Source organism: Anopheles merus, chromosome 3L (genome assembly GCF_017562075.2).
Source record: "Anopheles merus strain MAF chromosome 3L, AmerM5.1, whole genome shotgun sequence".
Lineage (NCBI taxonomy): Eukaryota > Metazoa > Arthropoda > Insecta > Diptera > Culicidae > Anopheles > Anopheles merus.
In genome coordinates, this window is record NC_054085.1 from 38377136 (window position 1) to 38402930 (window position 25795).

Sequence of the window (25795 nt, forward strand, 5' to 3'; positions counted from 1 at the left end):
ATTGTAAACTCGCCCAACACGTCCAAGCGATACGGTTGACAATTCCTCATGATGACATTCACCCGTCATTGCTCCTATCCAAGAGTGATCTCCTCTGCCAGACGCTCCAACGAGGTTTTGTTATTATTGGCCCACCGGGCAGAAGTGTGGTCTTTTCTCTTTCACTACTGGCACTACCTCGCGTCAAATTATAATTGCGGTCGAGTGCCAAACCGAGGTCAGCCGTGGAGTCGTGGTGCCGTGTAGTGTCCCAAACGGTGCCTCTCCCGCTCAACACGTGCGTTTGGACAATGGTTAACGTAAACCTGAAGAAGCAGCAGGAAAAAAGCGACAACAACAACACGCCTCCCGGGGGCGAGAACTTCAAAATCTTGATAAGTAGCATTTATTATGCGAAGTTGGGACACTTCATGAAGCGACTGCATGATGTACTAGCGCGCGATGTCGCCACTTGGGAGGGATATGTTTCAAAACCGTTCGAACTGCTTTCGGAGCCATCTGCCTACTCTCGAATTGGTGGTTGGACCGTACACGGGAGCACTGCTCAGTGCCGGGCTTACCGATGTTAGCATGTCGATGGCCGTGCGGACACCTTCCCTCGGTAGTTCCTCTGCTCGCTCCCGTCCGAGCGGAGTGTGTATATTAAATATTTATGAGCGTTGAGTGTTTTGTTTCGAATAATCAGCCTCTTGAGTTACTTACCATTTACCCCCTGTGCCCGGCTGTGTGTGTGTGTGTGTGTGTGTGTGTGTGTGTGTGTGTGTGGAGTCATCTTCGTGGGTCTGTCACCGTGTTCGGTATGTTGTTTGCCGAATGTTGGCACCAATGTTCCTTGCGCTCCGCTGTTCCGCAGGGAAGAGTGTAGTTCATTGTGGAGTAAATGTAAACTCCCGCCAAATCTTTCCCGAGAATCGACAACGGGTCCCGCTCTAGAGAAAGAGGGAACGAAGGTATAGCCGTCTTGAAGGTACCGGTTTCAATCACGGCCCACCTCTCGACATCAAGTACCTTCTTCTTGCCCTCTTGCGCACCGTGAGTGGCTTCGATTTGGGCTTTCCAGCGCGATATCATCTTCATCGAGAGCGCGCGTCATCATCATGATCGCAGTCCGTGCGCTGTGTTTCTTAGCGAGTACCTTCATAGCGTGCAGGGGTCATGGTTCGTTTCCCATCACTTAGCTTATGATGATGTCTTTCGTTTTCTTTCGCTTTGTTCTTCAGACGGCGGGGGCCGAGGCGTTGGACTTTTGCTTTTCTTTCAACGCGACCCCCAACACTGCTGCCGGGCGAAAGAGAAGCTTCTTATCGCGACATAATCATCACGCCGTTTAGCGCAAATCGGTGGCATTCGTTCCGTTGGTCGAGCTTCATCTGCGTGTACTGCAATGATCAGTCTCGATTCGGGTCTCGATTCGAGGCACAACATGCGGAGGTGTGGGCTCACTTAAAAGGGAATCAAGAAACTGTTTGCTCGTTAGAAAAAGGCCAGCCTATTGTTTTGTTTGAAAGTTGCAGTATTTCTCGCACTTTCTCGCCGCAAAAAAACACAAGCAACGAAATGGACACACGGAATGCTGATCGAGTTATTTAAGAGCCTCCCTCGGTTTAAGCCCCTGCTGATCGGTATTTTCGGGACGGCGTCTTCCCAGAATTGAATGGCAGGAAGAAGGCAAACGTCCATGTCCTTCAACGCGTCCCGACTGCCGCAACTGCCGGTCGATAGCGAGGGCTTACGCTCGCTAACCTTCGTCTGGACGTTGTCTGCCGTACATTCTTCCCCAACCTTCGATTGTCCTCGCCCCTCCCCGCTAGCGGCCGGAAGATCAGCAGACCTGAAAAGACGCACGCCGACACTCGTCCTCGTTTCCCGCAAAAAGATCTCGGATCGCAAGCACAAAGCGAATATTTCGGTGCATTTTTATTTGCATTTCCTGCGTGCCAATTTCGAAACACCGGACGGGACGGCGAGCACCGTTTGTGGCATTGCGTTTTCGTTCCACTTTGCACTGGCCGTTGGTAGATAGGTGATATAGTTTCTTCGCTTGTGTCTGTGTCAAGATTGCCCGCGGCTTGCTGCACCCGGGTAACATCGAAGTGCAACTGCGTTTCCCTCTCTTCTCTCGTCCCACCTTTGATGGGAGCTCCACGAAATGACCCTTAAATACAGATTTTAGAGATAATTAATTCAAATTTCTGTTCAGCTCGTGTTTGGCATGGGAAGCATTCCCTTTCGTTTCATCGGCTCGGCTCAGTGGGCTGCTCCTCGGTTTCCAATGAAAGCATACATTTTAATGCTGTTATGCAGTGTGTGTGTGTGTGAGTGTGTTGGATTTTTTGCCTTGGTTTTTTCGCTGCTGTTGCGTGCCATTTGCTGTTTTGAACTGGCGCTGACGGAAAAGAATGGTGATCATGCTGTGTGTGCTGATCGTTGGTCTGATGACGATAATCAGTGCATCGGTTCTTTTAGTTGAAAATGACCGCAAAAATACCATCGCAGATGATGGTGTGTTTGAGTAAGGTTGGTGTTCTTGGTCTGATTTGCGAAGGAAAGGAAGCAGGAACGAAGTCAGACCAGTTTTAGTATAGCGCCAGTCGGAGCAGACAACGGAGACCAAGATCTGCGGTGACGAGAAATCCAATAATCCTGGTCTCTTAATAAATTTGATGCCGTTTTTCATTGGGGTTTATTCGTCATTTGGTCAAGGCATGAGTTGTTCTTTGAATAAATTTTGATTGGAAGCTGGATATTAAAAGAACCGATCACAAATTTACTTTATAAGTTTGTTTAATATTTTCATTTCAGTAAAACTTACAAGTTATGTTAAGCCTGACAGACCTCTGGTGTGTATTTAATTACATTTGCCATCATGTTTGTACCTGAAGCGAATGTACATTGAAGACCTCCAACACAAACACAAATCTCTTTCATTCCAATCAAAAGGTCAACTCCAGAAGGATTTATCACGAGCATTACCGAGTTAACTTTAAGATGTCTTCATGGTTTCATTTTCATACCTTGTTTCTCCTCTCAACAGATTGCCCACTGCACCGGCGTCGAGACGTAGTAAAAGGTGCGAAAGAAAGCTGCTTGCAAACAGGATTAAAACAAAAGTACATCAGTAAGTTTTTAAGCATTTAAGTAAATTATTCCACCGCTCGACCACAGGGACAGAACGGGGCGCAAACAGACATCGACACCTTAAACCGAGTGCTTATAAAAAGTTGGGTGGGTTTTTATTCTTCTGGAAGAGAGAGAAAGAGAGACCCAAATGGCTTTACCTTGAACGCGTGTCTTCTGCCACGAACTCCCCACGGGTTTTGCTCGAGAGCCGCCCGGGGAAGATGCTCCCGGTGCTGGAAATAATTGTTTCTTGGGTTGCAGCGCAGGAAAAGCTTAGAAACACAGAACGACACAAAAACGATGGCGGGAGAAAGTGAGATTCCGCAGGTAATTCCAAGGGTAAACAGCAAAAGGTTGTCTCTGGGCTGTCTGGGGCGTGTTTTGGCCGAAGCTTTCCCCACACCACCAGGGGCGGATGGCAGTCGAGGATTAGGCAAAGGATTTGTGTGTGTTGAAGGACTTGAAGCTTTCAAGGATCGTGTTCGGTTCGAACGCTGCGTGTGTTTCGGGACGAGAGTGGGCCGAGTTTTTGTTTCTATTTCTGGCTGCCTTTTTGGAGGATTTCCCTTGAGCACAGCTTCAAGGGCACAAACACCGGATACTGAAGCAGGCGGGATTGGCTTTAAGACGGCGTGTGTTTGTCGACTTTCTGCCGTTGTTTAATAAGCAGCTTGTTTGGCGGGAAACGGGGCAATGTTTTCCCAAATCCATACCTCTCGATCTGCCGGAACAGATTGACTGGATTGGATCGAGGCTTTTCGACAGATTTAAATCCAAAAGCGACATAACCATAATCGGCCCTGTTAAGCGGGTAGCAATCGATTTGGGACTTTTTCACACCCCTCTCGATGTTTACTTATCGCGATCCAGGGCTGATTTTGGAACAATTTTTCATAAAGTTTAAATCAAACCTTCGCTCTGGCGACGGGAAAGCATAAAATAAACGCATTTTAATCCAGCCGGAATCAATCGAGCTTCAGCCAAAACATTCCAAGTCGATTTACTGACTTAACATAATCCTTTCCACTGATATCTTTTTTGCTGCCCTCTTTTTTTCGGGTGGACTGCGAGAGAAACTATTGGAAATTTGATCCCTTTTTGTTTTGCCTTATTGTGGAGGGCAAGCTGGGAGAAAAAAGGTAAATAATAACTGGATGCGATCCAGACAGACAGTCCCAGCCAGGCTGGCCACCGAAATTCGTTTAAAGCTAATATTGGTGCGCTTAGACGGGTGGGCTGGGAACGGGTTTTGGTTGTCCCGCTGGCGGCTTTCGTACCCTGATGGACGATGTATTGACAGATGACAGCGGGAAATTAATAGAGACATGATTTCGGACGTCGATAATTCGCTAGCTGGCCGTCGTCCTAACTTCATCTCTGTTCTGTTGAGTTCTGTTTGTGGATTATTTATCCGTACTGGGATTGTTGTTTTTTTTCGTTTGTGAACCTGATCAAGCTGTTCTCGTCAACTACTGCTTTGGAAATATGATTTTTGTTGAGTTCATTTGATGTTCGGACGAAAGGGACCGCCAAAAACCAAAACCAACCAAGTGCGTTGGATTCTAAACTCGCCATCCCACCACCCGCACCTCCTCCCTCGGGAGCAGTGAAATAGTTCTGACTCGTTGTGGAGTTAGTTACGCTCGGGCAGAGCGACCGACTGAGGCCGGTTTTTAGTTTTGCTTTGGCAGTTGGGTTTAGTTTTTCATCAGCAATGCGTTGTTTTGTCTCGTGTTCGTTGCCCTTCGCGTTTGACCGTGAAGGGTTTTGTCAACGTAAAGCCCAAATTTTATGTTGTTATGATTGCCGAACGTACGGATTAGGTCACTAAGCTTTTTTCCCGAACCCGAGGGCTGTTTTTTCTCTCTCTCTCTTGTCTACATAAGCCTCAGGGCGGGTTGGGGAAATGTTGCTGCATAGTTATGATTTGATTTTGATTCGAGTTCTTACGCTTATCCACAGTTCCGGTGGCATCGGTTGCTAGAAAGCTAGCGAAGAGTATTGTGTTTTTTTTTAGTACGCAAGCTCTTTGTTCCGAGCCGATGCAACCGGTGCAATCGGAGCAAGAGGAAACCGGGCCTCCAATGGGCCCATTATTATCGATTTTTTTATGTAATGTAAATCATATTGCTGCCTTTCGACGGCAGGATTATCCAATGCGGCTGGCCAACATGATTTCCTGCCCATTCGTCGTCCGTCGGCGGTGTGTTCGCTGTCCCGTGCTTCTTTTTTCTCATGACCTTTTGCTCAGAGTGCGGCGGAGCCTGAGCCATTGCTCGTTGCTGGTCGTTCCGATCGCGTCGGCAAAGAGCGTCAGAAGTCAATTATTTAGGGCTTATCAGTGATCGTAATTTTCGCGCTTTTATGCTCGCACAGTAACGGACACATTGCCGGGATGGTTGGACCTTGGCTGCGGCTTAAAGTCGTGAGACCGACCGGCCGGACAGGATGTGCAATCCGGATGGACCGGAAGATATGCGCGCTCGGTTAAGGGAGAGCATAAAATTGGCTCGTTGAACGTTCCGAACAGTGGGAATTGAACTCAATGATGACCATGATGATGATGATGATGGAGGTTAAAATCAGGCAAAACTGGATTGATTTGCTGAGGCGCATTGAAGTATAAAATCGAAGATTTGTATGGACATTGTTTTCAGGCATTAGAGATACAATTTTGGTTGCTGAAACATTCAGTATGTCTGTATCAAAAGCAAAAGACAATATTGTAATGAAATTCATGCCATGAAAACATACAAAAATCCAATTATAATGAGAAAAAGGTCCCAAAATTGACAGGAACAACACTTTCCATTACTTTGCATCGTAAAAAGTAAACTTCCGGCAATGTAGCTAGTGAGAAGAATTAGAATCAAATCCACGCCGTCCTGCCCACTCGGCGAACAACTTAATTAGGAGCCTAGCCGCAGGATGTAGATGCCTCATAAATGCCGCCTTTGGTGATTTTGGCAGTCGTGCTTTTTGTCTTCCTCTTTTGTGCTCACCAACAAGCATTAACGAGACCGATGTAACAATGCTCGCACAGGTGCGTGTATCCAAACTAGCTGAAGGGAACACATACACACTGAACGTGACTGAACGGGGGAAAAAAAAGCATGTCTCTTTGTCGATCCCTCCCGTCGTGCCGCATGCGGAGCGTTTTAGGCGCCGATTGTGCCTTAAATGTCAGCCGCAAGTCACATTACACCGGCAGCGGGAGGTTGGACTGCGCGAGTCTAACGTTACGACATGGCCCGATGGCCTTCATCACCGGTGTCCAAGATCGAGGGTTTAAATTGAAATTTCTACTCCGAAAAGGGCAAACAATCGAATGCTAATGCCCGGCAGCGCACGGCAAGCCCTTCCAAGTGAGCTCATAAACAAGCTCATTAGCCCACGAGCGGGGCTGCATACGCGTGTTGCGGGCTTAATGAAGTTAACATTTTCGGGTTGGTATCGCACCGAGAGCGATACGCTCTGTACCTGTCGATAAAAGGTGACCGGTGCAACCGGATCACGCGGGCAGGAGCAGAAGGTTTTGCTCCATAAAGTTCAACCTTTGTCGGGGTGATAGCTCGTAATCGGTTCACCTTCCTTGAAGTGCATCGTTGCGTGTCATTTTATGCGTCTTTACCGTCGTATGAAGCTACTGTAAAGCATTGAAGTAGAGGGAGAAGGGCTTGATCATACGCTCACCCTAAATCCGATCTCCATGCTCAGCATATGGTGGCTTTCCGGTTCCGTGCTCAACTTTCAATTTTGTCACTAATAAGCACCACGGCAAGCGGTTTCGAAGGGACCGTGCGCAATCGAAAACGGGCATCAAAGAGAGCCCGCAATTAAGACCACCGCCCCTTTCCGGTGGTAGTAGCGAAAAGTCGCAGAACTGGGAGCCGTTGCCGGTGACCGAGGACGTCATCGGCACCACTAATGCGTCCGCCCATCGATGGCGCTGCGCTCGATCGATCATATCTCTGTCCCTCTCGCGCCGGGTGGATTATGTAAACGTTCAACGCTCCAGGAGCGGGTCCGAGTTGATTACAGCTCGGGCAGAAACACTTACCATTAATTGATTTTTATGTGAGTTTTATCTCAATTATAATTAACCTCATTTTACATATGCTGCTGCTGTCTCCGCGCTGATGAAGCCATTTGCATGCGGCAACCAGCAGCGAGAGGTCATTCGGCAGTGATGTCAGAAGGTCCATCCGGGAGTTATCGAAGCGATGAAGCTATCCAGAAGCATTCGGGGAGGATTGCTTCTTCCCCTGTTCAGATAGAGGAGAAAGAAAGAAGCGACGAGGGCGACGCCATTACGCAAGTACGCAGCGCGTGTTTTCGGAGAAAAGCATAAATTCGTTAGCTGGAAGTCATGTTATATTTTATGGGGACAGCTATTTCAGTGTTTTATGATTCGAAGCAATGGGACGAGCGAAAGTGTTCTTTGCGTTCTCGATCGCTGAGATTCTTCGACCAGCTGGATCAGAAACCGATTCCACAGTCGTTTGACACGCCGATGATGACCGAGCTGCACTTCCGAGCGGTATGCGCTTAGGTTCCTGCCACGGGGCGGTTCCGGATGGAGTGCATCTTTTCGGTGTGATAACGACTCCACCCTCTAGTCTATCTTCCCAAATGCAGCGAAAGAGAGCGAGACGCGTATTTTACGTTCAATTTATTGCGGCTATTTATTGGTGCCATATTTCGCCCCACATCGCTCCACACACGCGCACGCTCAACAGAATGATCATGTTTCTCTCCCCATTGGCATGTAGTGCACGGCTTTGATGGAGCATAGAATTGACTCCGAAGCAATGCAAACTGCTGCTGCTGCTGCTGCTGCTGCTGCAGTCGGGATTGATTTGTGACGGGCTGGAAAAGGGTATAAAAGTGAAATACTTTCCCTCCCGAGTCGGGTCGTTCGCTCGGCCCGGGCCATCGATCCGGAACGCACCGGGCCGAAGAATTGGAAAGAATTTTGAAAGCGTCCATAAATCATGCCCTCACACGAAGCGGCGGGCGGGAATTGGCTTATGGGTGGGAAAATTAGTTTATTTCCTTGAGTGTTTGTGTGCGTGCGTTTTTCAAGGGAGAAATGCAACGCAACAAGGGAGAAGGAAATTTGTTTTATTTGTTGCAATGTTTCGAAAGGGGATGGGGTGGTTGCACAGATCGTAGTTTTTGGGGAACACACGTGAGAGCCGGTGAGATTTGTTTATGCAGCTTGGCAAGAGTTACGATCACCTGGTAGATGTGGGTTAGGGCCGCCTATCTGAGCATCTTTATTTGAAGCTAAGAGCTGGAAAATGTGGCAATGAAGATGAAATATTTTATTAAAGCCATAATCTTAATTCATAGCTAGCCATTGCAGGGACAGTTTTACGCCATCTCCTAATAAAGTGTGACCATCTTAATGATCGCTTTTGAGACCTCATGGGAAATTATCACACGTTCTGCATTAACTCATTCTTAGTTTTCTGTGCCACTGAAGAATTCGCTTGATGTCCAAGGGTTTTTATGTTATTTTTGTAACTTATCAACCATCAAGAGACCAATTATAATCCCAACTCAATTCTTGATGTCGTGTTTTGTTCCTTAAAAAGCATACTTGAATGGTTCCCTCATCATTTTGCGATCTATTTGAAGCGATTGGAGTACAACATAATGCTCAATTTATTTGAAAACATGCAGCAAAGCCATACCTTGTTTGTTCGAATCACATAAACCACTGACTGCAGGCCATCGACATCCTGCTGCAGTCAATGTATGCTCAATGTACTCCAACAGCACCCCAACGGCCATAACGTTTAATGACTGGAGGCAGGGCGCATTGAGTGTGCGGCTCTTTTCGTGCTCTTGGTTGACACACATTAGTCACGGACACGGCCCAGCTGAACCTGTATGTGTGTGTGTGTGGTGCAACGATGCGGTGGGTACCCCGTGGGAGGAAGTAATAAAAATTTGCAATCTTTCCCTCCAGTGCACCGACTGTGTGCGGCACTAATAAAGACACCTTCGCGCGCGCGCGCGCATCATAACGAAAAATAAATAAATAAACGCCCGCCCCGTATTTTGGGGTGGCCAACGCGGAACCCTCTGCCTTGACGAAAACAGGGAAGATTGAAGGTACGGACATCGCCTCCCAAACGTGGCACGCAGAGGAAGGAGATCTCTCACGCCCGAGCATAAATGATGAAGCAATTGTTGCGGAGTAAAGCCGCGTCGACCCGCCGCTTGAGCTTTTGTTGGAGAGCACGAGCACGGGCACGGGGAAGTATTTGTTGTGCCTGCATCACCCTTAAACGCCCTCTTTTTGAGGTTCACCTTGAGCGTACAGTATGGTACTGTACCCTAAACTTCTTGCAGCCCCATTCCTGCTCCATCCCTGTCGACGGTTTTATGGATCAATTTCGGAACCGTGTACAAAGTGGCTGCATTACCGGTGCCTTTTAGGGCTCTCCAAAGAGGCACGTTTTCGCGTGGAACGACGCGACGCGGGAAGTGTCATATCGTTCAACCAAGCACCGCAACCCCCCCACCATCACCAGGTGGAGCGAACGTGACAGTTAGGGACGCCATTAGCAGCCCTTCGCAGCGACCCCAACAGTATATGAGGCGAGAGAGTATAGAGGGAGGAAAAAAGTTTGTTTTCCTGGAAAGCGCTTCGCGGTATGTCGCCCTTATTATCCATGCGGCATCCATCGGGCGCGAAGTACTCGAAGAATCGCTTTACGATCAAGGGGAATTTGGCCGTTTTTGTTTGTTGGCCGCCTCTCTTTCCCCACCTCCCACCCCCTCACCCTTATGACTGCTCCCTTTGTTCTGTTTTAATGGTCGTGCGTGCGTGCAAACGAGCAGAACCGTGTGCGTGCGGCAACCATTTGCCTGTGTGGCTCGTGCTTTTTGATTAGACATTAAAAAGTCTCATTCTCACCCCCCCCCCTCCCATTGGGCGCGGGTTCTTACGGCGGGGGGAGGAAAGTGTTTCGCGCCTTGCGGTACCATGTGCGAGGTGCGTGGGATTGACACGCTATTCACGCTTTTCTTTCTCGAAAGGGAAGAAAAAAAACCCCCCGAAAACCCCGGAGCGATGATCCTATGGAGGAGTTCTTTTTTTTTGTTTTCAAGTCCCAAGCCCCACATACGTGCAATGGTGGAGCGAGGATTGAAGATGTTATGGAATCGCCCGCGTTTTTTCGGTGGCCTTGCGTGCCATACCACGATTCTGACGGTTCTCGCTGCGTTCTGACGAAGCAAGCGAAAGCTTGGAACGATAAAAAACGCACATATCGTTTCAACTTTTTCTTCCAATACCACTTCTGACTCCACGAGCAGCGCATCCAAAACGGAAACAGATCGTTTCGGAGCGAAGGTACATGAGGTGGAGTGTTGAAAATTCATGATTTAGCAGCCTTTATTCGCGTGATTCGATGTCTCTGGAAAAAAGGAGGAGAAATTTATTGTGGCTATTGTTTATTTCTTCTCCAAGAGGTGCAGAACGCAGCTTAAACGTCTCAAGGCCACGAAGCTTCTTCGTGCAAAGGGTACGGCCCACGACTGTGCCCTTGGACGTTTGGTTGGGTACGGCCCAAAAACGGATCCAATCCAATGCATACATGGGAAGGTTTAGCTGGAGATGATCCGGTACGGTGCAACGCAACCATTGCCCTGCGGGGAGCCTTTGCCATAGACTTTGGAAGACTTTTACGACCGTTAGGAGTTAGAAATTCTGAAGAAGTCTCAACAACAATTCGTGTTAATTTTGTGGCACGACAAGGAATCAATAAGTTATATTGAAATGAAGAGTGAATATTTCATTTTGCTCAAATTGATAATTTTCAATAAAAGTTGACGCTCGATGTGTGTCACATGGCACTCAGTTTGTTGCTTGTCAAGGGCCTCAAATTGTTTTCAAATAACTGTCCAACCCGAATATTCTCCTGTAGCTTCAATAAACACATAACAGCTGCTTGCTTGACGGCCCATGTTCTGTATTTGCTATCATCCTTAGGAGTGGAATTTAATATACAGCATACTTTCGCTAATAACAATTTACAAACATGGTCCTACTGGGTAGCTCCTCTGATCTACGCCTTCAGCTCAGCTACCTTGGGTCCGTACGCTACTGGTTGACGCAACGCTTCGGTTGGGTGAAGAATTTTCATAAATTCCACCCAATGCCACACCCGCAGCGGAAGCCAACAGCTTTTTTGTGTCTGTTTGCCACACCAACCAGCCCATCAAATATGCAAGAAGTCTATCCATCAAACGGTGCGCCCGGGTCAACACCGTCAGCCGGTTGCCGGTGTGTGCGCTTTCACATACGATAAATCTCAGCTGTCCAATAGAAAACAATGTGTCGTCGTGAGATGGCTGACTGGCTCTAGCCGTGCCGTGCAATTGTAACAGTTGAGTTGCGCACCGCCAAAAAAAAAACAAAAGCGAAAGTGCCCGTGACACGACACATTTGACACGAGCGTTTTACCCATTTGACTAGGACGAACCGGCAATATCACAACATCGTGAATAATTTAGGCGAGATCATGCAGAGAATCTGCGCGCACACGAAAAACGGGTTAAGGATGTAAGATGAATATTTCTACAAAGTTTTATGTTTCGGCGAAAAAAAAACGCTTGTTCAATGCCCAGCAAAACAAGCATACTGTTGTAGCTGTGAGTTACGGTGAATAATTTCAAAAGTATCACGTTTCACCCGAAACCTCCCCAAAAAAACAGATGGACCACGATGGAAAAAACCCGGGCGCAACAAAATGATGATCACGTACCGAGCGGCGAATAACAAACTACAACAGCGCTTCTTCTTGTTCTCTTTTTGTGTGTCGATGATGAACCGTCCAGTTGACATCCGGAGCGATGTTTCAGCAGCCGATTGGCGAGTTTAATTGTGCTTAGCTTGTGCTTCTTCGCTTTTCGCTAGCATCAGCCATTGGACACGGAATCCCCCAATGGACAGCCGTCCCAGGGAACAGAAACCAAGGTCCGGGATGTTGGGTTCTTGGACGTGTCGGGTTCTCGACCACCGACTAACGGATGAACTAACGCGAGATGCTGCTTCTTCGGTGGAATACAAACGATCCAATTGAGGTTCTGACCCGTTGGGCGGACATCAGCTCGGACATTCGGACATAGAGTGTCCTGGTTTTGGACGCTTGGCTGCAATCAATAGTGTACGTCGGGTGTGAAGTCTCTCCTGTGCAGTTCAACATCCCACCCAGAATTCGGGTCAATGTGCCGACGTGGTGTCATCGTTTTTTGGAAGCTTTTCTCATACATCGTCCCTTTGCCAAACCCGTTTACCGGGCGTGACTGGCAAAACATTTTCAGTCTTTGTAACCTTAATCCAATACAGTCATCGTCCCGGGGCGCAGTTGAACGTCCATAGAGGAAAGGAAGGGAGAGCTAGGATTTGCCTTATCACCGTGAGATAAGGTTCCTTTGGGTATCGGTTCACCTGTGAAGGTCAAACTGGCATCATACAAAGGGTGATCAGCGTTGGACTCGGTGGGCTATCAGAGGAGGAAACACAGAAACGATACACTTGACGTCCTTCCATCGTTAGGCTGACGAAGCAATCGATATAGATTTGACGTCCGTTTGAGTCCCTGGTTTTGCTGCTGCTGCATGGATCCTGGATCGATTTCTTTGACCCGAACCTCATCATCTGATTGGGCACCGTTAGTCCTGTGTTGTCAAAGGTTATACAATTATGCTGACCATCTTCTGGAAAAAGAGGAACCTTTCTTTGGACAATAAAATGAATCGTATGTATCGGCAAGATTCTTTTCTGTGATACGAGACGACTTGATTTAGTCGTAGAAAAGGACAATAATTATTCTTCTACCTTAATGTAGTCAAAGAGGGAACAGTTCTAAGTTATTATTAGTATTGTTATCCCCGAGAGGAATAGGGAATTATGAAAATTGTAGCACTGTCAGTGGAGCTGTTATCCGCCACCAAGTTCTGATGAGTGTGCTAGATTGCGGGGGCCATTTTTACGAACCCCAGTGACCGCTTCGCGCATAATCAACCTAGCGCAAGACACCAGGGACACCGAGGCAAGTTGTTTAATTAATAAGGCTCTCGCTGATTGCATTTTCCTTGTGAGTTCCCACCCAACGGTTCGCTGCATATCTTTGTGGCATAATTGCGTTTGGTAGCCAAATCTAATCAGGATCATCTCTTGGTGCTTCAGCGGAGACCTTTCCCCCGTCCGGACTGTCTCCATCTGCATGTGGATGTGGCATAAACTTTGATTCATAATGAATGAAGCCGGTCTTTTTATCCTTTCACTGTCCAACTGGCTGGTGGACAGGGTGGTATCACATTTTCTTTTCCCCTTTGGGTAGCCTCGTTTGCGATCAAAAAAGCAGAACTGTTTGGGTGAAAGAATGCGTTCTTTTACCCGCACGAAAAAGCCCCTTCTTGCTGTCAACCAGCGAAGGTTTCGCTTCTCACAAGCGCAAGATTGATCAGCATCAGCGATAGAAGAAGATATGTGTGTGAAATCGAAACGCCAAGATGCACAAGGGATGCAACAGCATCACACAAGCGCGCGCGTGGAACGGGAGACGTGCAAAAGTGTGAATTTTGATGCTTATTCATTTATGTTTATGATGTTTTTATTTACACCCCGAGCGGGATGGTTTCCTGTTTCCCAATCAAACCACTCCCCGGAGAAGCTGCCAACGAAATCCTCTTCCTCTTCTTTACATTGCGTTTTTGCTCCGTTCTTTTGCTTCCCGTCCAGTGCGTTATTTTGTTTTACCATCATGTCCATGCGCTTGGTGTCTTGTTTGAAGGCACACTTATGCTGGGATCTTTCATTTTTAATTTAATCCCAGACGTTTAATTTGGCTCGCGTTTGGCACTTTTTTGTTTCCCCGCGCTCCCTTTCGCCCGGTTCTTTTTTGCCTCTCCATTTTTTGTGTGTGTGCTGCAGGAAGAAATTCCACAAGGACACAGCTCGGCTCGGGGAACGGCACGGTTTTTATTGCCAGCCAACGCCGGGTTCGGTTGGCAACCTTCCCAGGCTTTTAGCACCCTCTGTGGCCACTGTGGCAAGCCGACCGTCCGGGCAGCCGGGGAAACCGGTCGTGCGGTGTACGGTTCTGTAAGAAAATACGCTCAAACGAAGCGTTGTCAGGAGCGTTGCTCGTAAACAGCTTGGTGTGATTTAAATTTACGTCGCCTTGGCGTCTCCCCCCTTTGTTGATGTGCTCGGATGGCACTGTCTGTTGTCCCTGTTGCAACCCCCCCCCCCTCCCCTCAAAAGGGAGCAACAGAAGGAGGATGGCGTGAAAGTGGCCAGATATTTAAGCCGCTGGAACGGGAGGCCTGCGAGCGATATTTTCATCATGGTTGGGTTTGTTTCGAGCTTGGTATTTTATTTGCATTCGCACATCGCTGTCAGATCAATTTTTCATCTTTACCTTTTTGCCGGTGCAGTAGGAGAGGTGGGAGGGAGGGGGGAAGAGGAGATGTTATCACATAACAAAAACGTAAGTTTTATTTATCGCTCGCTATTAACAGAGCGTTCGGATTGATCAAGCATCGGGAGAGTGTGTGGTGAGAAATTAAATCCTTTACGCAATTAAATTAATTCCATGTGCGCCGGTGACTCAGCCGCCTGCAAACAAAGAGCGCGTATGCAGCGTTCGAGAAGATGATTATAATCATCGTTGCTCTCAAGCTTGCTTATTAATTTTCACCAAACAATCTTCAGCTGAAAACTGCAACAGAACAGTAGAAAAAATGCCCAAAACCTTCAACTTTGAAGTAACACATCAATTTATCTCGGAGCTTATGCCACTATTTTATTTTTTTACAATACCCAAACTTTGACTTTTACAAAACAATGCCATACAAAAAAAAAAACACACACACACAGAGTAGCAAAACATGTGAAATAACTTTTAACACGCAAACCGAGGCCCTCGCTGCTGCTGTTGCTAGTGCGCGGATGTGTGTAACGGCGCAACCATCGAGCGCCACACGTAAAAGTTCGCCTTTTTCCGGTGGGATGATGCGAACTGCACGCCAAACAGTGAACGCAAAAACTTTTCATTTGTTAGTTTTTTTTGTTTGTAACGCCGACAAACTTAAATTTGCTGCTGTTACCTGTTGGGGCTGGATAACCTATCAACAGGGCGAGCGAAACATGCTTGCAATCGCCGGATAAGCTGTGAGTAGAAGTTTTGACGGTTGGGTTTTAATTACTCACAGCACGGTGAAGTTGAAACCAAACTGCGCAACGTATGTCACAAAAGTTTTTGAGGGTAAATGAACAAAAAAGCCCTCTATAATGTAAAGAACATATTGATATGTAGAACAGTACAAATAAAACCTTTTCACTAGCCTTGTCGGACGAGAAACTGAGGCAAGGTAAAGCGAAACAAAGGAGATTTAAAAGCCAGCTTGTTATTTGTTTCCCGGGCAACCGATGTGATTGCGAGAGCCATTCCTTTGAATTAAACTGCGGAATGTGCCGTCCGACGGCTGGAGAAATACCGGAGGCAGACCGAAGCTTAAAAATGCCTCGAAATTACTCTTCGGGCGCTGATTACCGTTAATTTGGAATGAGATTTTTAAGTTAATTTCTGCCTCATTTTCAACCGTATTCCCGAATGCGGAAGCTGGAATGCGAATCCTCCAGCGTCCCGGGAAAAAAGGGACACGGTGCGAGGCATTCAACGAAAAACTCACAGCAGTCCAGGGGCAGTACAAATTAAGACGCAGCGCAGTTCCGCCCTGTGACTAATTTATCATTGCCATCGTTCACGGCCAGGCACGGCCACGAAAAGTCAGACGATGTGGTTGTGTGTGTGTTTTTTTTTCAATTCTATGTGCGTGCTTCTGTTCCACATGTGTACGAGCGTGTCCTTTATGTCCGTTTGGTTGACCAGTTGAATCGTTGCATTGCCGGGGAACATGTTCTCCGCCCTCTCCGGAGCCCGGTGCAGCTGGCAGAAGGATGCAACCCGGAGGAGGGAAAATGATTGCTGCAGAACCAACCTGAGGGATGCGGTAGCATAATAGCCCCGGAGCTAATAAATAAGAGACACCCCGAAACAGTCCGGTGCGCTGGACGAGAAAAACCCACAAAAACCACAGTACGAACCTTTTTTTTGCCAGTTGGCTCGGGCCTGCTTCTGTGGAAGGACATACGGTTGTAACGAATCAATAAAATAAATACAATCGATGATGCAACGGACATTGGGACACCTCCTATGCCCGGTTCAGATTCGGGAAATAGGACAGACAGTAGAGAAAGATGGATGAAGCAATGGAAATGGTGAAGGCTTTTGTCCCTTCTGCAATGGCAGTAGAAGAAATTTATCATCAAACGATTTTGGGTTGAGGTGTTGTAGGGATCGGTTCGCGTGTCCCTTTGGCTTGTGGGTACACCTGCCTTGTGGGAGGAACACTAGAACACGCAGCCATTACTCATCTCGATTGACTTTTAACGCAACCACAAGCCAGTCCGTGGAGGGAAGCTGTTGGTAGTCAGCAAGGATCTAATACGCTTTTATTTAAGACAATTTAAATTGAACACGACTTATTCTAGCGATCGACCGGTCCTTGTGATGTCTGTTTATGACGCCGTACCAAACAGAGCGCACATGTTAACCTGAACCAGTATGTCTTTTGCCTCGAGTGGGAACCGAATCGTGTCGCGGGACACACAGGACCACAGTCTGAAGAGCAGCGAGTCCACCTCTTTGCACAGCAGCTGAAGCATGGTAGCGTACTCCTTGATAGCCGTGCATGGAATCAGGTCCGAGAAGTCTTTGTGCTGTAAGAAAAGGTGTGTAAGATTTCGGATTTTCCGAGAAGCGACGTCGTTACCACACTCACCTCTTGAAGACATTGCGAAGTCAGCGGATTATCAAACTGAGATATTCGGTAGCACGTCTTCAGATACGCGTTCGCATCCTCCAGGAAGAACTGCAGTTGATAGTTAATCTCCAGCAGCGCCTCCATCAGGTACTTTTCGCGCTCCAGCTCCGTATTCAGGCACGTGATGATGCTCAGCTGGCCCGATAGCAGATACTGCTCTACCAACGGGTAGTAAGATTCGTAGCAAAAGTCACTGTTTTTCCCGCGCTGTATCAAAACCTCCGCTAGCCGTGTAATGACTGGCTTGATCGGTGGGTAGAAACTTTCTATCAGCGCCCTGATGTACCCGATGGCAGAGGAGACGAGCGTTTTGTACGCATTGAGAACATTATCTGCGGTGCCGTTAGTCACATTACCGTACACCGAATTGATCTCACTGTACTTGGCACTGAGCACGCTCGTCAGCGAACTGTAGCTCGAGTCAAACTGTGCGATCTGCCCACTGACCAGTGGAACTTCTCTTGCGACAAGCGTTTTCACCTGCTGCAGAGAGGCGTCAATGCGCTCGTAATCCTTCACCAGCATGCCTTCCCACATCTCGGTCAGCATGGTGCCGCTTTCAATCGAGATGCCAATCTGGATACCCACATTCGCCTGATTAATGGTGCGGGCCGATTCGACAGCGGAGAACGACGGTGCCGATAGGTCGGTGGAAACTAAAAGTGTCTTGGTTTGTGCCAGTGACACCATCGAGGGCTTCACATAGTTCGCAACGTTGCTCGAGGTTGCGTTATTATTCCGTGCACTAATCACAGCGGTACGCAGCGAACTCAACGCACTGCCAAGGTCGGCCGTTGAGGTCTTCAGAGAGTTCAGGATATTGTTCAGTTCCAATCGCACGGTATTGCTTACTTTGGTCTGGATTGTGGCGAGAAGAGCTGGTGCTGAGCTATTGATGAAGGCAGCGAAAGCGGCAATCGTCCTATTCGCATTGTTGAACACTGTTTCAACCGGGCCCACATCGTCCGCGGCCAACGAAGCGACGGACAGGCCGATCGGTTTCACATAGAACACAATCTGTTCGAACATTGTCTTGAGCGCTACAGCGGCCTCGTTCAATGCGACCGACGGTCCATCCAGCACGATCTCTCCGGACGAGCTTTCGATAAGATTGCAGTCATCCCGAATTCGAAGAGCGTACTGCTCGAGGACGGATGATCCCGAAACTGCTATCCTAAGGCCAAAGTCTCCTCGAACGGTGCAAGTCTAGGAAGTGGAACGAAAGGATTATTGCACTAACAATTAGAGCCCAAAACTCTAAGGATCTTACCTCAAGAATCACAAACACCACTACAAAGTAACGTAACCAACGCATCATGAGACACTTCGATGCAAACTGTACCGAATGGTGGCGGATTTGTTCTTTCACACACGGCCAGCTAAACACATTTCAGAACCTGCACGGTAGCTGTTTCCCAACAGTGTTCGCGAATATTTTTGCATTTTTGGAGAGCAACTTCAGGGATGTCCCGGAGCATGTGTGGGATATGTGCAGCTTGGTAAATATTGACCCTAACCCAGAACCCCAGAAGAGCTGTGGTGGAGCTGAGGAGCTGCCAAGTAAACACAAGTGGTCGACCGACTGCCACTGTGCGCTAAATAGCTTCAAAGTTAAAGTAGAGTGGAGCAGTACCATATCTGTTCATAAAATCAAAACAAGCTGCGGATGGAACGGAGAGACCGATTCAGTGCTTAGTTGCTCTCAGCTTATCTTGAGTGAAAATATGATACACACAGACACATGCACACATCTTCCCAGCTCGTAATCAAGGTTCACTTAATAATACACCCGAAAGCTTATGGGCTGTTTTGCTTCCAAAGCATTCCAACGATCGCGCACCACATCATCATGTCTTGGGCCGCCTTCACGTTTCATGCCACATTGCATGCGAAAGCTTCGTGTTTCGTCCTTTAGCTATTTTTTTTCGCTCGCTCTCACTCGCTCCTCATAAAGTCTAAATTGTGAATAGGTTGAGAGACAGAGGGCGACCAGCAAACGGGAGGGCAGTAATTTTGTTTGCTTCATAAACAAATTTATTAAAGTTTGTCTTCTCGGCACAGCGGCAAGCCGACGAAGGCGATGCTGCCGTGTGCACTTGACGCTCCACTGAAGAACACGGGAAGGAATTGAGGAGGGAGGGGGGGGGGTGGAAAGTAGTTTGCAAGTTGTTAGTCGGAAGCCTTTCTGTCAGTTTCTGCCCAGCTCGTCACGATGATGCGAAGCAGACGAACGCCGGGCCGCGAGCAGCGAGAAATATAATATCATTATGTTGATTTGGAATCTTATCAGTTATCAAGAGCGATGAAAGTGAGGCGAAGTTGTGCGGAGAGTTGTTGCCAGATTGATGTCAGTTACCGGGGCCCGTTGGCAGTTTGTTTGATGGAATGCTCGGGGATGCTTGCTCCGAGAGTTTTGCTCAAAATTGAGTCACTGCTGCTGTGACGTTGCGGAGGAAAAATGCACCTAATTTGACCTGCATCAATGCATTGCGGGTCGTTTCGGGAGGGGCCAATTGACCTGAATTCTGAAGCAGTTTTCGTTCAAGAGCAATCTTGTTTTGGAGCAAAATAAAACACTTGATTAAATAAAACGCACACACACACACACTCGTTTGCGTCTTTGTCGCTAACTGAAACCCGCTCCAGCTCGGCATTCAGTTCGCTCGTGTTTGAGATCGAGAGACGATCAGATCGATTTCAGCACCCCTCACCTTTACGGTCGTCACAGTCCAACACCGCAGCAGCAGCTACGGCAGCAGCCAGTGTGGATGATTGATTGAATTTTCTAATCTAAGACAATGTATCCGAGCTGCAGCCTTCCTCCATGCACGCATCCGTATCGCGATTGGCTCCATTTCCTAGCGGTGACTTTGGTGTCGTTATCGGCGCGAACGGATCGCGCGTCGGCCCCGTGTTGCCCTGCTCCGTCGCCACCGCGAGAATCCACACGTGGAAGCGAGCGAGACATGACACTCCCGGCGCACTGATTGCTGTCAGATCGAGCGCGAGCAAAGCGGGCGCGCGAGCGCGTCACTCGCAGTATATTTATCCTACCAAGCCCCAAACCCCGGTCGTGGTACGGTTTGGACCGCGCGCTGCTTATGTGATTTATCCCAAACGATATGTACGATGCCGTTGCTGCTGCTGCCATTTTGCTCGGCTCTATGGGTGCGAGGAATGTGGGAAGGAAATTTCATGCAAGAGACATCAAAAAGCATATGCTCGGGTGTTTTTTTTTGCTTCCTCCGCATGGCATATTCGTACCGTGCTGCATCGTAAAGCCGCAGGATAACACTTTATGTGTGTGTGTGGGTGGGTGGATGAGCAAACTAGGGCGACTTTGAAATGAGCGAAGAGATACAGACAGAGAGGAGGAATGAGAGAAAACAACACGTTTTACCTTTACCATGTTAAGCGCTACATCCGTCAATCATCTTTCCGCCATTGGATTTTGCGCGAGTCCTGTCCTTCTTCTTTTTCCGCTTTTCTCCTCCTGACACGGGTTGGGCTTGCACTGGGTGATAGGTGGGAGGTGGAATCCCACTCCCCAATTGTATGGAAAAGGAGAAAGATCAGTCTAGGGAAGTGACGGGCCGGGTTGATTCCTGAGCTTTTTTTGCGCCCTTTTCTCATTCCACGCTGTCGTTTCGTTTGTGGTGTACCGTACAGAGCTGGACAGATTTCATCTCCTGATTTCGCTTTTCAGGATTTTCCACCTCTCATCCCCTTTTTCCTTTTCCATATAGAGACAGAGATTCGGCGGGTTTCACCCACAGCTCTTTAGGGAGTCTCGTTCCGTGTGATCGGCGCAGCTTGATAAGGGAAAACCCCACCGGAGAAAAGTCGTTGCGTCTGTTAAAGCGCACGAAGGGAATATAAATATGAAAACATTACAGCAACGGCATGCAAAAATGGAAGCGTGAAGAGAGCGGGCTCTGAAGGGTGGTGGAGAGTCACTGGGGTCGAAAGAGCATATGCGTACTATATAAACAAACAATAAAAATAAAACATAACCTAACATTTTCAAACTTCCCCTCGTTGCTGCCGTTGCTCCGGCAGGATGGATTTTGAGTTGCTATTTTCCATCCATCATGCGTCCATTTTCTCCCCATATGTTGGAAAACTGCGCTCCATACGCGCGCCCCTTTTCGCAAACTGTCAGATCGGTTGCTTTCCTCGATTTTTAAACCACAGCGTCGTGGGTCGGGCTGCGTTGTTCATTAGCATGCATACGTTGGTTTTCATTTTTATGGAAAGTGATAAGTAAGCGAAAGAGCGAAATGCTTTTGCAGCATTACTGAGGGGAGGAGTTGCATATTAAGAAAAGAAGGCAGGCAGTCCGTAATCCATCATCATTTCTTTCTCGTTGATAAGGGGAAAACTGTCCTCTATGTGGTTGCTGAAGGCATGGCAGCTACCAGTGTTGAGCTCTTTGTTGGGATATTATTGCAAATTCATGTTAAATCGTAATAGAAAAGCTTTTTTACTTTCGTACACGATGTTTATTAAGGTTTTATTTCTATTTATTCCCATAGACATTCTTCTCATCAACTCAACGCCCTTGAAAGCTGTTACAATGTTAATCAGAATGAAATAATGCCGCTAACGACCATCATGCAATCGATTTTTCAACGGCTCATGAAAGTGCCAAGTGTATGTCGGTGATAGAACGCAGTAAGAAGAGCACATAAGCAGATAAGAACAATCCCCAGCAGCAGTGCTAGAAATGCATTCAACACCTTCAAGACAATCGACCGCTAACAAGCTTCCATTAGTCCACGCCATTACACCTACCGGCTCGGTCTGCAGTAGTACTTCCGATGCAAATACCAGTTCTACGATTGTTGGCAACACCCTCGTTTCTGTGCTGTGGCTTCCCCGGGTGGAAAAAGAAATTATTGCATTCCCCTGGTGCATTCCTGTCCACCTCGTCATCATCATCATCATCATCATTATCCGACCGGGGGAGATATCTTTCTACACTCACACGGCACGGTAGGAAGGGTTCGATCGGTCAGAAGCGTCACAGCTCTCACACACACACACACACACACTCAATGCTGGTTAATGCGTTTCCACACCGCGGAACGCGCAAGTGTGAAGCACAATCCATAAATGAAGCATGTAATTACGACAATTGCATTGTAATAATTTTTAATTCGAACAATTTCCATGACCATGCGCTCCAGTGCGCTCTGATCCTCCAGTTCCAACTCCGAGGTGCACGGCAACTTCCTATCTGCGCACTTTCGCGTGATGCACTTTTTGTTTCCGACTCTACCTGTCTCTCTCTCTTTCTTCAGCAAAAAGAAGGCAATTTTTCATCTCGTTCAATAGATCTCGTCGTGTATACTCGAGGCCAGCTAAATTGCTTCTATTTTTCACTCCTCAACCCGTACGAATGTGTGCAAAACAAGCGGGGCAGCTCGAAAGACTGACCGCGGAACGCGCTGTTTCGACGAATGCACAAATGTGTGTGCACTATTCCCTCGCCAGGCCAGGCATCTTCTGTTCCAACCGACCGGTGGAGATTTGCTGACAGGACCGCTCGACCGACCGAAGGCCTTCTGGCCTGCCGCGCCGGGTGAGACGTGAATGTAATTGCGGTTGTTACGGGACGTCACTCACTTCTATTATTTGCAATTTTTATATGTTCATGAATACAAATAATATTGTAATGTGGCTCAAGGGAACGGCGAAGGCACCCTGGGGGAACGTGGTAGGGACGGTTCCGGGAGAGCACAAAAGCAGGAAGTTTGCCTGCTGCTGTGTTTAAGAGAGAAAGAGCAACGGCAAGAGTTGGCAAAGAATTTAATTACCACCTAGAGGGTCTGCGTGATGTTGCTGTGGTTGTGAGTTTTGCAACTAAAGTTGGAGCAGGGAAGGAAGTGTGTAGCATTATGCAATGCTTCTGTTTTTGTGCAGTTTCTAAACAGTTCCTATTGAGCATTTGTAGAAGAAATGAAAGTGGCTAGTGCTTTGTTGAACTATTTTTGGAATTTTCAAACCTTATGCGTTTTTGTGCATAAAGCTTGGCGAAGAAAGTTTGTCCAACATTGAAATACTCTTAAAGCAGTAGTTCACATTGAATTTTCAGTCGTTATAAAGGGTGCAATGAACAACAAACTCTGGTAGAGCTATAGTTGAATGTCTTTTTGCATGAAGACAAAAAAAATGGTACCGTACCGGCGTGTTGAAATGCATTTCAGCTCCGTTCGGCTTGTTTGCCGTTTGGTACGGCACGAGGAGAAGGCCCCATTCCAAAACGGTCGGCTTCCCACTTCAAAAGGGGCACATGAATAGCTGGACATTTAGTGTTGACTAGATCCGGCTTCCTTCGACCACGGACGATTTGTTTGTGTGGGGTGATTTTTATTTTCATTGAAAAAAAAAAACTCCCCATCCGACAGGCCAGGGCAAGTCAGATCACCCAACGCGTCAACTTAAACGCCTCTCTGGACAAGCCTTCCGGGGTCCCAGGTCAGGATTGAAGTGTGACACCTGAGTGAGCTAGAGAAAGAGAGAGAGAGAGTGTGTGCGGGAAGCAAAAAAGAAAGCCCAAGTGTCGAAGACCACGGTGGTCAGTTGGGATAGGACTTGCTGGAAGTCGACTCCCAGTTGATGGCCAATGGACGTTGTCGGTCTTCTTACAGAGCGCTCGCAAAAAGGGTAGCCGTTCTAGCGCGGCCGTACGCATTCCTACGGTGGCAAACGGTTTGGATGGGTTTTGCTCCACTCGGCAGTCCTTCCCAGCCCATCCCGAACAAACCGATCGCCGACCAAAGGCGAAGGCAGTTATTTGCATAGGAAAACAAAAGAATATGCAATTTATTTGCCGAGTGGCCGGTTCACATCACATTCACGTCGGACGGGAGAGAGACAGAGGTGTTGAAGGTGTTGTTTGTGTGCAGGTCTCGTTGAGAAGTGCATCAAGAACAAGCCCGAGCTCCGTGCGTGTGTGTGTGTTTTGTTATGGACATCATGGTGTTTTTTCACTCTCTTTCTCTATATTTGCTTCCACGAAGAAGAACCCACACACGAGCATAGGAAGGCTTCTCGGAGTTGGCCAGAGCTTATCTGCCCGAACAACGCACCGACATCGGTGTCTGACGTTTGATGAGTTGCATGTAGCCTGCCTTGCTTTGTTCCCCTTCGTTCCAGAAGCACCCGAACACGGTACCCGTGAAGCCCGACCAGGTGAAGGTACTGCAGCGATGGCCCCGACACGTTCATAAGTTCATAAGCAATTCATTATAAATTTCCCCTCATTATCACCATCGGGTATCGGGTTCCGGGGACGTGTGTAACCGCAACCACGGGGAGAGAGGCCGAGTGTGGCCAGAACGTATGCACATTGGAAAGGAACGTTCCTGGGAAGTGCAGCAGCAGCAGCAGCAGCAGAACCGTCACTATTGCACGGGCGAAAACAGGAAAATCTCCCGGACGGCATCAGACTTATCTGCGGAGTTCATCGTCTGTGTCACATGTTAAGCAGACTCGGTCGCAGCAGTGGTCGGACTCTTTGGCCGGAACGATTTGGGCCGCGTTGGAGCGTTAGAATGAAGCACAAAATTGCAGAAAAACACTGTGACTTTTCATCAGAGTTGACAACTTTTTAAACATTGGAGCAAGTTCTTGTAGTTTATCCGTCATCGTCTAGAGCTTGAAGCTATATTCCAATGTTTTAGAACACAAAGTAAACGAAAACCCACAGAACAATCACATCTCGAAAGCCACAAGTCTTCACCGAGGGCAACATTACACAGCATCCCTCACATCTCTGGCACTGTCCCATTCTTCCCTCCCGGCGTTGGTTTGTAAGCTTCATGTTCTATCCACTAATTTACATCTTGATTAATTAATTAAAATTTTTCTCATCTTTCACCTTTTGCAACTGGTCGGTCGGACGGCGGGGCCTGGCCATTCCCAAACCGACCACGGCACGACCGATCGTCGCCGGCAGCTTCCCTCGCACTGAGTTCTCCCGGGATCGTTGGGAGAGCGGGATGTGTTGTGATAAAAATCTTCACCAACTCACCCGGGACGACGTAGCAAGCACCCGTTTTTCGGTGTTATTCGACGCCATGTTTGCAAAGTGATAATTACCGTAAGATTGTGTCCGTGTGTGTGTATGTGTGTGTCATTTTTGTTGTCCCTTTATTCTCTTTCTTCGTTTTACGGGGGAGAGTGCGCCTTCCTTTCCGATGACTTTGGTTTGGTGAAGCTGTGCCCGGTGACTTCATATGATCGAACGCTTTCAGGAACGGGATTGAGAAGGTTATTTTCTGTGTTTCTTGTTAGCTCAAGCCATCCGGACGCCATGGTCCATGGTTTACATTTCGCACATAAACATTTTTCCGTTCTATCGCCGCGCAGTAGCCTCGAGTGTTGCTTCCTTCCACGTTTGCACGGCTCGACGCCAGTGTGTGCCAGGGCCAAGCAACGGCTGCGCACCGGTTCTCCTTAGCACCGATGGGGCGAAGGCGAGTGGAAAGTGTCAGTGTTAACGAGAAAATTATAATTATTCGTTTCCCCGTAGGGCGTTTTTGGGTGCCCGGTTAGCGAATGGGACGCCGTACGCCTAGATCTCGACTGACGCAAATATGCACCGCCACTGCAATGGGACGAGGGGAAAATCGAACGAGAAAAGCGAGTAGCCGCAGATGGAGGTGCCATTTTGTCCCGCAGCACCTAATCATGGCGGTTTGATCGGTAGGCCGCTGCCGCTGCTTCCCTGCCACGGTGACCACACGTTTGCCTT

At 47.9% G+C, this 25795-nt stretch overlaps 2 protein-coding genes across 3 annotated transcripts in view; one reads left to right on the forward strand and one right to left on the reverse strand.

The window, feature by feature from the left end:
• The window catches only part of LOC121598336 (CLIP domain-containing serine protease 14D-like), a 196122-nt gene that overhangs the window by 82693 nt on the left and 87634 nt on the right, over window positions 1-25795 (forward strand). For both annotated transcript variants that reach the window (XM_041925002.1, XM_041925003.1), the window contains one exon: window positions 3035-3118. In XM_041925002.1, the coding sequence (XP_041780936.1) occupies window positions 3035-3118 (84 nt within the window). The remainder of the gene's footprint in view (window positions 1-3034; window positions 3119-25795) is intronic.
• On the reverse strand, window positions 16597-18490 carry LOC121598335. Its single transcript, XM_041925001.1, has 3 exons — window positions 18305-18490; window positions 16993-18240; window positions 16597-16930 (listed from the first exon to the last, which is right to left on the reverse strand). Exons 1-3 carry the CDS (start codon window positions 18350-18352, stop codon window positions 16730-16732), a joined length of 1497 nt encoding a protein of 498 aa, XP_041780935.1. The 5' UTR covers window positions 18353-18490; the 3' UTR covers window positions 16597-16729.

Coding starts and splice junctions, on each gene's coding strand:
- LOC121598335 (XM_041925001.1), bottom strand. CDS start 18,352: ATGATGCGTTGGTTACGTTACTTTGTAGTGGTGTTTGTGATTCTTGAG. Junction 18,241..18,304: donor TGGTGTTTGTGATTCTTGAG/GTAAGATCCTTA, acceptor TCCACTTCCTAG/ACTTGCACCGTTCGAGGAGA. Junction 16,931..16,992: donor CTTCGCAATGTCTTCAAGAG/GTGAGTGTGGTA, acceptor CTTTTCTTACAG/CACAAAGACTTCTCGGACCT.